This window comes from Lucilia sericata, unplaced genomic scaffold (assembly GCF_015586225.1).
Source record: "Lucilia sericata isolate MDLA Ls3-8-SP2 unplaced genomic scaffold, ASM1558622v1 Contig000214F_arrow, whole genome shotgun sequence".
Classification (NCBI taxonomy): Eukaryota; Metazoa; Arthropoda; class Insecta; order Diptera; family Calliphoridae; genus Lucilia; species Lucilia sericata.
Window position 1 is genome coordinate 218,467 of NW_023994242.1, and position 14,478 is coordinate 232,944.

General features: G+C 35.5%; 1 protein-coding gene across 2 annotated transcripts in view; it reads right to left on the minus strand.

Annotated features, from left to right (window-relative positions):
* Positions 1-1,044: 1,044 nt before the first annotated feature.
* Positions 1,045-14,478, minus strand: part of LOC119602200 (glycoprotein-N-acetylgalactosamine 3-beta-galactosyltransferase 1-like) — an 86,875-nt gene continuing 73,441 nt past the window's right edge. Inside the window, exons 1-5 of one of the 2 annotated variants that reach the window (XM_037953579.1) lie at positions 10,178-10,740; positions 1,944-2,573; positions 1,785-1,881; positions 1,451-1,729; positions 1,045-1,388 (exon numbers count right to left, since the gene is read on the minus strand). In XM_037953579.1, the coding sequence (XP_037809507.1) occupies positions 1,194-1,388; positions 1,451-1,729; positions 1,785-1,881; positions 1,944-2,518 (1,146 nt within the window). In that variant the 5' untranslated portion in view covers positions 2,519-2,573; positions 10,178-10,740 and the 3' untranslated portion in view covers positions 1,045-1,193. Of the gene's footprint in view, positions 1,389-1,450; positions 1,730-1,784; positions 1,882-1,943; positions 2,574-10,177; positions 10,741-14,478 lie in introns of those variants that run through there. The other variant, XM_037953580.1, reaches the window with a different exon arrangement.

Consider the following 14,478-nt stretch of genomic DNA (forward strand, 5'->3'; position numbering starts at 1 on the left):
TGAATTAAAAATATGGGTGAGAGAATCCCATAAGACCTCTTGGAATAATAAAACAGTGGGTAGAACCACAAAGATCCTATGGGATGACCCTCATGAGAACAAGACGAGAAATTTCCTCAAAATGAGCTAGACTGAAGTTAGTATGATGGTACGTATTCTGAGTGGACGAGCACATCTATACAAAATTGGCCGTGTAGATTCAGACGATTGTAAAGCATGTTGAGAGGATTGTGAAACTCTGCAGCATTTTCTTTGCCATTGTCAGGCATTCGTCGAAGTTAGTTTCAAGTATCTTGGAAGTGATGTTATTCCGGAAATAACATTCCTAACTAACACTGTTTGCAAAATTCTTAGGAATTACGTCGAGGAAACTGAGTTTCTGAACATTTAAAAATAATATACTTAGTGAACAATTTTTTCATGAAAAGGTGCGCACAACAGACCCGATAGTGGCCTAGGTGTATTTCTTCGGATTTGATGTACTATACATCCTCTTATCAACCTAACCTAACCTTACCTAATTCATATGAGAGGTGAAACGCCTTTTATTGTTAGTCCGCCCACTTTTGCCTTTAATGCTAACTTTGATATTAAAGTGTCTCCGAAAAAATTTGAGAACTCTAGCTGTTATATATTCTAAAATTTTCTAATTTAAGGAAGATCATAGACGTTGCAGTTTCGATAATATGCAACTTTAAATACTTATTTTGTATGTGGGCGTGGCATCTCGCTTACTTGAAATCTTATAACTAAATTGCTTTTCAAATAGATTTTATACTTTTAATGAATAATATTATACAATTGGAGCAGGTTCCTATAAACTAAAGTCAGAGCTCGAGCTACAGATCCTAATGTTATAGTTAAAATTGACGATATCATAATGTTTTTAGATACTTGCCCAAAATCTATACAGATATTGTACCCAATGGCTGAAAACAATGTCTTACTGGAATCTATGCCAATCACAAAAACTTTACGAATGACAGCCCTTTACAATACTTGTGCTGAAACCCAAAACTTTACAATCGTAAACCCAGATGCCAATAATCAACATAAACTAATATAGTTTTATTCAATTCTATAACAAGCTTATAAAACTTACTTAAATCACAATATGCTTAAAAATTGTAACAACAATAAATAAATTATTCTAAATTCTATGACTTGGCGGTGGCGCTTTCAACTTAATTAGACTATAAAGGATTATCCGATATTTCATTACGCCATTTATCTAATAAAACACTCATGTTCTTTTTCGCCGGCATATCAATATTTTTTGGCACTATACCATAGGGTCTTAATTTATAAACCAAAAAATCCATGACATACATATAGTTGGGTTGAACATAATGAAATGATATAGAGTAATCCGAGCAGCAGGAGGGACCCTGAAAGATAGAAGGAAATAATTTTTATTTAAGAAAGTTTTCTTCTAGCAAATTCAACTTACATCTTCGGTTGCATAGAATATATAACGCCAATACCAACTGGATTTGGGTTTTGGTATGATGTGACTATATAAACTGGTGGGGAAAAAGCGTCCGCGCTTAAGCTCATCACGTGTATCACCGGCTACAACTCCAACATTCTGCAAACAAGTACCCATTTCTTTATCTTCTGAGCCGCCGGGAGTTTGACGACATAAAACACGATTTGGATAAGCACGTTCGGCAAAAAGTCGTAAAGCTTCTTTACTTAAAACATAACCAGCACCTCCAGACATATAGCCCTAAAATAAGACAAGTATTTCAAGTGAAATTTGGCTAAAATGAACTAAAACTCACCTGCCTAACATGAGGCTTAAATTTGCTACCAAAATATACCGAAGCATTTGGGGACATGGTGTATAGAAAAGCTCTTAGATTTTCCATAATCACGTAACTGTAAAATAGAGAGATTTGTATAAAGCGGGTTAACAATCGTTTATTTTTATACCAACTTACGTATCATCATCCGCTTTTAAAAACCAATCGTATTCATTAAAATGATGATCGTAGACATATTTAAAAGCCTCCCGAGTTTTATTCCATAAATTACCACGTCCTTCACCCGCCTTCACATCAATTGCTCCTAAAGCTTTATCCTCCTTTGAGCTCATAAAAAGTAACTTATTACATCTCGAACCCCAAGTATTCTTAACATGTATGGCTTTCTTTTCATGATTTTGGGGTCCAGTCAAAACCCAACATAGAACTCTAACTTCTTTAAACAAACGATCTGCTATCTCTGTATCAAGATCATCTGTTATTGGTGTATTAGTTGAAAGCTTTTTTATTTCTCCTTCAGACTCTTCATAATTTTCCATCGGTTTAATGATTTCTTCAGAATCTATACTAGATAAAGATTGTAATATTTCATGATCTTTACATAAATTTTGATTTGATTTCATTGATGTCGTTATCATTAGGTTATCGTGTTGGGTCGTATTTAATAGCTGGGAAAATGTAAAACCAATTGCAACTCCTACTATGAGTGTAATGAATAGTTGTAAAAGTGATATATTACTTTGGAAATGCATTGCTTTGGGATTATTTATGGCAGCTTTTATGTAATGGGTATGTTTGGACTTTGATCTGAAAAAAAAAATTAATGATTATTCTTTAAGTTTTCTAAAAGATAAAAGCAAATGCATTTAAATTAACCAAGGCCGGGCTCAATCGATATGGAAAGTGATTCTTAGCCGATAGTTACACTTTAAGGTGTTACAAACATCAGCTCAAACATATAGTACTCTCCCTACTCTAGTAGTAAAGGGTATAAAAACTATTATTAGAACAATTTTTACATGCTATTGCTGTCGTGTCCCATAAATATGCAAAATGATACAATAAATCATTTAAATAAAACATCATATTGAATTACAAAATATTAATATAATTCAGATAAAATATTAACATTGGAATAAATAATACAGTAGGGACTCGAAATAAATAAACTTTGCAACTACAGTTCTAATAATAACCACAACTAAACGATTTTGCTAAATACCCACTGTTTAGAGAGCTGTTTGAATAATGATTTAACGATTTTTTTTTAATTGTTAAATAATAACAACAAATAGTAATATTGACATAAAAGTAATATACAAGGTGAAAGAGGAATGGGAAATTTTAAAATTGTAGAAAAAAAATCAATAAATAAAAGTGAAACTATTTAATTCCGTAAACACTGAAGCAAAGATTTACAATCTTAAATTACTTATATTGATGATGACGATGACGAAGATGGTGTTTATCAGCTGTAGGATGATGATGACGACGATGATGATGGCAGTAAATTATTTAATAACCAATAAACCTACCCTGCAGTTCATGGGGCAAGTAATTGAAGGGGCACCTATGCAGTGAAGTATGTCATCACTGGTTATCTTACTTATGATTGAAGTGTGTGCGGATTTTTCAATCAAAAAGTAAGCTAGAGAGGACCCTTCATAACCTCATTGTGACTTGCATATCCGACCTCGGTTCATGTACAAGCACTACAATCTCTGACCATTGTAGCCCAATTGTGAAATGTCGTCAGACTATATCTGAAATATTCGTCTATAATCTAAACACAACCACACTACTGGGATGGACGCTGAACAGCACACAAAGGCGTATTTGGAAGATGGAAGTACGATCCTTATTAATAAGCCAAAACTGCGCTTAGGGAACACGCTGCGATAAGTCGGGTATGAACAAAGTAAAGCCCGAAAAATACCTGGACAAAAAAGGGATCTTTATCGATATCACAAGGAGAGGAATACTGTACACCGATCACCTCTCCGCCGGGGTCTCGTTACCTTGGTGATCTTCCCCATCTTGGTGTTATTACAATCCGAAGGAAAATAAGTGCTACCGGAACTGCCGGAACTATAATTTGGTCGTGTCAAATGTATCCTTGGCCTTTCCTTGGAATGAATTGACATGGGATTGAACCAGAGAACCACATAATCTGGTACCGCGGGTACAGGTAGCTTACAGGGCAGAGTATAGGACTTTGTCTTGTTCCGGTTATTGGAGAGGTCCTTTCGGTGAGGTAACAGAACAACTTATGCTGGATTCCTGAATCTATTAAGTATCTTTTACTCTTCAGGTAGTAGTAGCCAGTATATGTTGGGGAACTGTCAGGTTTACATTTAGTGGTTGCCGGTCATTCCGTAGATAGTACTTTATGATCTGAGAACGGAACTGATATAAATTGGTGAAATTTCGGGAAAGCCCCTTTGCCCGACAGGAGATTATAACTGCTTGAATATGCCTTTTCACTTCAGAGAAGTTCTCAGTGCTGTTGCCATCGCAACAGGATGCATGTTGATACATGCTAAGCTATTAATGGTTGAGTACCGTCACTCAATCTGTAGGGGCAATTATTGGTTACGTTTGAATTTAGAAATTCTTATATCACATTATCCTCACATACAGAGGTATTCTGATGTATTGGCTGAGTATTTCGGACTACTAAAGAAGTCTTTAGAACGAGAAATCTACCAGAGCAGATCAATGGAACACGGTGACCCTACAGCGTCGCTCATGACAATGATTACAGCTATTGGTCATCTCGGTACTTATCCGCCTGTCGGGCTAGCATCATGCTACTTGTCATTCTGCAACGCAATCATTTCGCTAGAGATTGGATAGCACAGGCCGGCAGAGCCACGTACAAAAATTGCCCTGAGGGTACTTCATTAAAGTCACTGGGGAGCGCGTGGTAGACCGTCCCAAACCTACATACCCATTGAAAAGTACCACCGTGAAATAAGGCCGTCAAGGAAGGTGTTCAAGTAAAGCACTTCGACATCTTGTACATCCATCACAATTTAATCCATTACACAAACCATTCACTCGGTATATACTTCGAAACACTCACATCCATCGCCACCCAGTTGACCCATACTGCATCCAGTACATCAGCAACATATAGTCCCCATAATCGCTCCTCTGAAGCCTGTTTAATCGGCCACAGCACCGGAAATTTATACCGAAATATTAATTCCACCATTCACCGTTGCTTAAAACAATAATCTCTTCCCTCGAGTGGGGTTAACCACACCCTGAAGATATCTCTCCAATAATCAGTACAAGACGAAGTCCAAGACAACATACTGTGTGCAATAGGTGCCCGTGGCACCAGATAGGTTAGGTTCTCTGGTCAGCCAGGGAGTCAAATGACACGTCCAGTTTATAGTCGGGTAATGGAAGCTCTTCTTTACCCGGGATTACAATAGCAATAAGACGAGGACGGTTCAACAAGATAACCTGACCCCGGGAGAATGTAGGGACATTACTTGTCAATTGACCCGTTTTAGACATGCTGTACTATCGGGTACTATCAACCATTAACAACAATTATTTCGTAAAATTTTAACACTTTTGTGTATATGAATGAAGAGAAGCAACACAAGAGGTAATAAATAAACAAAAACAAATATGCAAAAAATAAATAAATAAACTACAACATGCAGATTTTCTTGGTGACCTTTAAAAAAACAACAACAACAACAACAAATAAAACGCAACAACATGTTGCAGCAGCAACAGCAAAATGATGAACAGCAGGAATGTGCAAAAGTTTAAATTAAGTCGATGGAAATGAAGTAAAAAAACCAGTAAGAAGTTATAATCGGGCAAGACTGATCATTTTAAACACTACATTAGTTAAATGTCTTTGTCTGGGATTATAATATGGAATGTTGCAGTTCTTATAATGGTCCCATCCTCATAGAATATGAGGATGGGACCATTATATACTATATTCTGAAACGGATTTTATACGAGACCAGGGGTCCCATATCCACTAAAGAGAGAAGAGTCTATGTGAAATCATGTACCGATTTTAACCATCTCTGAAAAAAGTACTTCGCCTTATAGATTTAAAAAAATATTTTAAAACGATTTGTATTTAGAATTTCTGTGTGTTACAAACACTATATCCTCCCCACTACAATAGTGTAGTGGGGAGGATATAACGACATAAATAACGACAAGTTACGACAACTTTACTCACATACACTTGCGCGCGCAATTAACACACATTCGTAACTTTTTGTTTCAATTCATTCGAACGTGTCTTGTTCACTGTGTCAGACACTTCAGTCACGTTTAACGATTCACAATATATCGGGATATTTTAAATTACAATTTGGATCAGACTAACTGTTATTAGCAAGATAGAGTACAGACAATAATACATCTAAAAAAGTACAATTTTTCAATATTATTCTCTATAGATGAGAAATGTTTGTCTTTAAAATGGGCGAGATCGGCCGACTAAAGAAACCCTACAAAAGAAACTGGCCGGGTTGTTGTTCAACATAATAGTGCCGCGATACTTCTAAAAGAGATAGACAGACATATTATTTTCCTTAGCGTTTATAAGGAATTTGATGTAAAATATAATTACACACTTACAGCGATTACAATAACTATTTGCCGGTGGTAATACATCATCACAAACAAAATTTTTCCAAAAAAATCGCAACTTATTTTATTTAAACTAAACATACACACACATACATATTAACACAACTATCTATTTATTTGTAAAAAAAAAAACAATTTACCAGGTATCGCTTACAATAACAAAATAACTTTAAAAATGACTCACTTCGAAGTCATCGTTATAAACATAAACGTAAAAATTAATTAAAAAATCAAATTTATAATTTTGTGGTTTGTCCGCTTAAGAGAATGAGTAGATTATATTGAAGACAAAATCAAATAACTTCAGTGTACTCTTTATGCACATAACTAAATATATAGTGTTTCAAAATTCACGATCATTTTAATTTTTGCATTAAAGTGTTGCCAACTAGAAAATAAATAAATAAATAATAAAGACATCGGGAAACCTTATGTTTGCTTCTACAGCTTTATTTTGTCCATATGTCAAGAGGTACTAAGCTTTTTAGTTGATTACTAAGTTTCTTCTGAATTGTTTTTAAACTTTGGATGGCCATTCCCTTGTTCGAAATTCATCATATCGGAAAAGGCCAGGTAGATCTTGGAACATCCTTTACCTATTTATATTGTATTATTATATTTTATCAGTCTGAAGGCCATTCTATAGATAGATATTTACAGACTAGTCTATTGATCAGTTTTCAGATCAGTCTTCATATTAGCCTGCAGATCAGTTTATAAATTAGTCAGCTTCAAGAGCAGCCTGTCAATAGATAAGTCTATAAATCAGTTCCAAGATCAGTCTATAAATATGAGTATAACATGAATTAGCCTGTAGACCAGTCTGTTGAGCATTCTATGATAAGTTTATAGGCAAGCAGATCCAGTGTATGGATTCATCTAGAGAGCAATATTTCTAGGTCATCATCATTATTAAGTTCATTCTGAAGTTCGCACTTTAAATCTATGTAAGGGTCACTCTAACTTCCAATCTATGAACTGATATACTTTGGATAACTCTCTATATAACTACCCATTTATTCGTCGATATATATATATATATATATATATATATATATATATATATATATATATATATATATATATATATATATATATATATATATATATATATATAAAAATATATATATATATACTGATATATAGGCTAGTCTACGGATCAGTCTATAGACTAGCCTATAGATAAGTCTATTGACTAGCCTATAGATTAGTCTATAGACTAGTATATAAATATTTTTATAGACATAGCCTACAGATCAGTCTATAGGCTAGCCTACAGATCAGTCTATAGACTAGCCTATAGATCTGTCTATAGACTGCCTATAGATCAGTCTATAGACTAGCCTATATATCAGTCTATAGACAAGCCTATAGATCAGTCTATAGACTAGCTTATAGATCAGTCTATAGACTAGCTTATAGATCAGTCTATAGACTAGCCTATAGAATCTTTATAAATCTTTAGATCAGTCTAAAGACTAGATAAGTCTATTGACTAGCCTTTAGATTAGTCTATAGACTAGTATATAAATATTTTTATAGACATAGCCTACAGATCAGTCTATAGGCTAGCCTACAGATCAGTCTATAGACTAGCCTATAGATCTGTCTATAGACTGCCTATAGATCAGTCTATAGACTAGCCTATATATCAGTCTATAGACTAGCCTATAGATCAGTCTATAGACTAGCTTATAGATCAGTCTATAGACTAGCTTATAGATCAGTCTATAGACTAGCCTATAGAATCTTTATAAATCTTTAGATCAGTCTAAAGACTATAGACTAGGTCAGACTATAGATCAGTCTACAGATCGGACTATAGATTACTCTAATGATCTGTCAAATGACTATTCTATAGATCAGTCTATAGACTAGTATATAAATATTTTTATAGACAGATCAGTCTATATACCAGTCTATACACTTATCAGTTGGCATATAGATCAGTCAATAAATTGACAAATAGACAATGTTCAATCTAATATATAATACTCGACAAATTCTCTGCTTATGATCTGTCTATAAATAAGAATACATGCCAGTCCTTAGTCCCCGGGACATGTAAATTATGATCTTCCCCATCTTGGTGTTATTTCGATTTGGAGGAAAAGAGGTGCTACAAATACCTCTAGTATGCCGGGACTATAAACTGTTGTTCAATGATCTGACCTGGCGCCGAACCAGGGAGCCTTATAATCTGGTATCACGAGAATGGGTAGCCTACAGGGAGGAGTTTCGAACATTGTCTTGACCCGGTTACTGGAGAGGTCCCTTCGGGGTGCACGTGGTAGATGTTGTTCCAAGTCCAATCTTACGGGAAGAGAATGTTGGTTAAAGGATTGTTACATGGGAAAGTCCATATTTCAGGATAAGTTTCCTTTATGGTTGAATGTGTTCGAGTTTACTCTAAAACATGCTCAACTTATCACAGTAGGTCTTAGTGACCACTGAAATAACTCTTGGCAATTAAAAATGGATCCGTGTTTCGGACTACCATTTACTTGTGTGGTTTGGCGACTTTAAGAGGTCCAACAATGCTCTGGGGTTAGTCTTTAGATGATTAGAATGTTTGTAGGGACATGACATTGCTCATGTCATCAATAGAGTGTTTACACCTGATGTTGGATGTGCTCCTTCTATCGACTTTAACCAGTAATTGCTTTTTCCTTCATCGGGTTTAGATTAAGCTTGACTCATGACACCTGTCATTCCCCAATGGGACTATTAGGCAAGAGATTAGATAGCTCGAGTACTTGAGCAAAGTACTCATATATTGGACCGGAAATTTCATATACGTAAATTGCCACCTGCGTGTAAGAAACACAAAGGGGCGGTGGTGAGTCATTACAAAAGCTCTCACAGTGGTTGAAAAAGATCACTGCGACGGCAGGTGTTCACGTAAAGCTCTTCGACATAAACCCCGCAGAGAAGTGTGAAGTGTATATGATACGGAATGGGCGTCACCGATTCTTACTTACTCTAGGTTGTAAGTGTGTTGGATGTGCCGAATCAACAGAGGCCATCCCAACCCCGTGGTTGTAACCGAAAGTGTTGTTTTTGCATCTCGGAAGTTAAGGGGAAGCAATGGTTAGATAGCTCGAGAACTTGAGCAATGTGCTTGCATATGGACCGGCAGAACCAAAGGTGCGGTGGTGAGTCGTCTAACAAGCTCTCCCTGTGGTTGTAAAGTACCACTGTGAAATAAGGCCACATTAATCTGTAAACTATGATAGTGATGTAAACTATGATAGTGACCAGTTTATAGACCGGCCGTCCTATCATTCTATGGATCAGACTATCCCACTACTGATATTTTTAAGCCAGTTATGACTGTTTAAACTGTATTATTGACCGATGCTGCCCATTTCAAGCAATCTGAATCAGTATAAAATATCTGTTTTCAGCAGACAGTCTTAAGGTTGTAGCTAGATCGTCTTAGACTCTAATAAGGATAATTTTTTTTCGATTTTGAATTATTTTATTAATGTCAATACAGGTGAAAATGTATGTACACACTTATTTGTAAAGTTGACATACATACATACATACATACTAAACATATTTATTGTGGAAAACTTTTGCCAAATGCCGGCAATTGCATTAATAATACCGGTATGATATTATTATTTAAACCACATAAACAAAAAACCGTTAAAAATTGAAATCAAACCAAATTCTTGTTGCGTTGCCAATTTTGTTGTAGGAATGAATACCAAGATAATTATTTATAAACACGAACTTTATATTTTTCAATTTGTTCGAAATCTTACCCATTGAATTTTAAATTGAATGTTATCAGCTTTCAAAACACATCTCTGCAGTAGTAAGAGGAGAGATAAGGGGATATGTGACAACTTTTATTTAAATATATTTTCACTTTCTTTAAAATTTGTATAAAATGTTATTGGTTTACGCATAAATTAATTCTGTTTTTAAATACAAATTTTGTTTAGATGAACACACACACGCAGACTCCACTAACTTGATTTTGAAATACTTATTTATTTAAAATATTTTTAGCAATTTTATTATTTCTTTATTAACACATGCAATTATTATTATTTGCGTTAAATAATCTTTTCGATATTATTTCATATTTATGCCAATAAATTATTATTAAACTTCACTTTAAAAATTCCATTTGTGGTCTTGAAAGAACACAAGAACAACAATTTGTTAAAGTTTTTTTTTTTTGATTTTTTATTTATTTGTATTTATTTTTGTTGTGTGTGTGTTTCTTTTTTATTACCAGCAATCGACCGACCGTACCCGCTTATGGCTCGCTGCATACTTGACTGTCACTGTTTAAAAGTCATCGTTCAGAGGCGATGACGATTTTAATGTGAGTATTTTGTAGGTATTTTATTCATTTTTTTCTTAAACAATTTTGTATTTATTTACTTGCTGTTGATGTTGTTGTGGTATTTGTTTTCTTGTTTATTTTTTGGGAGATAACACAAGCTGCTCATACGTCCGTAGTACACACAAAAACACATATAACACGGCCATCATCATCAGCTAGCAGTACGCTACTGCGCTGATTTCAACAAACAGCAATACAATGAAGAACAATAACAACCAGAAAAAACATAAATTCATATACTACACATCCAAAAAATAAATAAAACAATACAAAAATCGAAGAGAAAAAACTTCATTTAATATTCGTAAATTGTACGCATGCGCAGCACATGGTTCTTCATCGAAGTAATTTTTTGTCACATCAAGTATACGACACACAAGCACACTAACATAAACCGGCACTCATAAACACACATGCATACATTCGTACTCAATGTAAATAAAAATTAAAATTCTCAATAAATTTAAATGTCAATTACATATTTTACGTGCATACATACGTACAAACAAACATACATTTGTATGTATGTACATATACCTGTGTATCTGTAAATTTACTCAATTATTTGTTTGCCAGTTATTTTTTAATCGTTTTTAAAATTTTTTATATATTTTAAGGAATGCATTTCAATTGATTTTAATTAAATTGTACTTTCTTTTATTTGCAGCAATTAAAGTTGTTTATTTTAAAATAAACGTTTAAATTCCAAAAAACTGAATCAATATGTGATTGGTGTGTTTTAAAAAGCACTATTTAACGTTATTAAATTTGTGATGTTTTATTTCCTGCCTAGAAATATGCTTTATTTAGTTATTACATTTACAGTAGTGGCTAGGGATGAGATATTCCTTGTTTCAATGAAAATGTAACATGTAAATGGAACGAACGAACGAACGAACGAACGAACGACGAAACGAACGAACGAACGAAGAACGAAGAACGAACGAACGAACGAACGAACGAAACGAAGAACGAACGAACGAACGAACGAACGAACGAACGAACGAACGAACGAAACGAACGAACGAACGAACGAACGAACGAACGCGAACGAACGAACGAACGAACGAACGAACGAACGAACGAACGAAACGAAACGAACGAACGAACGAACGAACGAAAAACGAAAACGAACGAACGAACGAACGAAACGAACGAACGAACGAACGAACGAACGAACGAACGAAACGAACGAACGAACGAACGAACGAACGAACGAACGAACGAACGAACGAACAACGAACGAACGAACGAACGAACGAACGAACGAACGAACGAACGAACGAACGAACGAACGAACGAACGAACGAAACGAACGAACAACGAACGAACGAACGAACGAAACGAACGAACGAACGAACGAACGAAGAACGAACGAACGAACGAACGAACGAACGAACGAACGAACGAACGAACGAAACGAACGAACGAACGAACGAACGAACGAACGAACGAACAACGAAGAACGAACGAACGAACGAACGAACGAACGAACGAAACGAACAACGAACGAAAACGAACGAACGAACGAACGAACGAACGAACGAACGAACGAAACGAACAAACGAAAAAAAAACGAACGAACGAACGAACGAACTAACGAACGAACGAACGAAACGAACGAACGAACGAACGAACGAACGAAGAACGAACGAACGAACGAACTAACGAACGAGAACGAACGAACTAACGAACAAACGAACGAACGAACGAACGAACGAACGAACGAACTAACGAAACGAAGAACGAACGAACGAAAACGAACGAACGAACAACGAAAACGAACGAACGAACGAACGAACGAACGAACGAACGAACAACGAACGAACGAAACGAACGAACGAACGAACGAACGAACTAACGAACGAACGAACGAACGAACGAACGAACGAACTAACGAACGAACAAGAACGAACGAACGAACAACGAACGAACGAACGAACGAACGAACGAACTAAACTAACGAACGAAACGAACGAACTAACTAACGAACTAAAACGAACGAACGAAACGAACGAACGAACGAGAACGAACGAACGAACGAACGAACGAACGAAGAACGAACGAACGAACGAACTAACGAACGAACGAACTAACTAACGAACTAACTAACTAACTAACAACTAACTAACTACGAACTAACTAACTAACTAACTAACGAACTAACTAAAAACTAACTAACTAACTAACTAACTAACTAACTAACTAACTAACTAACTAACTAACTAAAAAAAACTACTAACTAACTAACTAACTAACTAACTAACTAACTAACTAACAACAAAACTAACTAACTAACTAACTAACTAACTAACTAACTAACTAACTAACTAACTAAAAAACTAACTAACTAACTAACTAACTAACTAACTAACTAAATAACTAACTCCATTGGTAAGAATTGGGGCTTGCGACCAGACATGATAAACTGGTTTCACACGTCGGTAGTAAAGCCCATTATTATCTATTTATCTACCGTGTGATGGGTAGCGTTGAGGAAAAGCAGCTATAGGCTATTACCAAAATATATTTAATACGCGTATTCTTTTAAATAATATTCCTTTCTAATACTCAATTTGGTTCAAAGGTCGGCATAACTAGTGCTAGGCGAAATATATATTGAGAGTGTAACGGCAAGAAACTTATATAGAGTGTTCGAATTACCTCTAGTAAGACCACAGCGGGTAGGCCATATAAGGATACTGTACGAGGTAGGAGAACAGGAACTGAAGTACGGAGGGTATTTATGATCATTTGGAATGACACCTTCAACAGTGTTTCTTAGTAGGGACAAGTGGATTGGGTCCGAAGTACAGTTTGAGGGATGTGCAGTTTTTTCGGAGAAGTCCAGAATGGAATATATGGACAGTAGTTTATCTGGTTCATAAAATTGTCGTATAGACTTTTGGACGAATGTATCGTCTTTCAGGCTGAGATCTTAGCAATCTAGAAAATCGCTGAAAGTCGGAAGCAACGATTTATGTTGATAGTTAGGCAGCTTGTAGAGCTTTAAAATGTCACCCATTACATTTTAGCTTGGTAACTAGCTGCAGAAGGATCCTGTTAGTGCTAGTCAAGTTCTACACAGTACGGTTATGTTTTATACCGGAATACTGTGATATAAAGGTAACAATATTGTAGATAAATAGGTAAGACAGGGTTCGGATCTGAACCTTAATAGAAGCGTTTGGTCGATGAAACCTTATATATGTTATTACTATCTCCGAAAATTTCAAAACTCTACCAACTGATCCTGACACAGTATAGGTTTCCAAGGAGCTATGGCCGAAGTTAAATGTAAAAGCAACCAGAGTACTTTTAGGGTTGGACGGGAAGAATATAAGGACTTTAGAGGGAGCAATAACCGGTCACTACACAATTGGAGTCTTTAGGGATAATAGGTTCTGTAACACAAGATGAATTGGGTCTATAATACAGAGTCTGAGAATGAAATGTATAGGTAAAATATTTCATGATGAACTGGGAGATGTAGCTGGGTGTGACTTAGGCGGACAATGGAGATTTGCCTTCCATGCCCCTTTCTCTTTTTATCTTTCTCTCTTAATCTTCTGTCTTCTTTCTATATTCCTTGTTCTTTATTAAAGGGAATCACAATGGACCCTTTGGGGTCTCCGAGTGGATGTTTACCTTGGTATATAACCGTTATTAACGACTTCAAATGGATATTAACAATACTAAAACCGAATC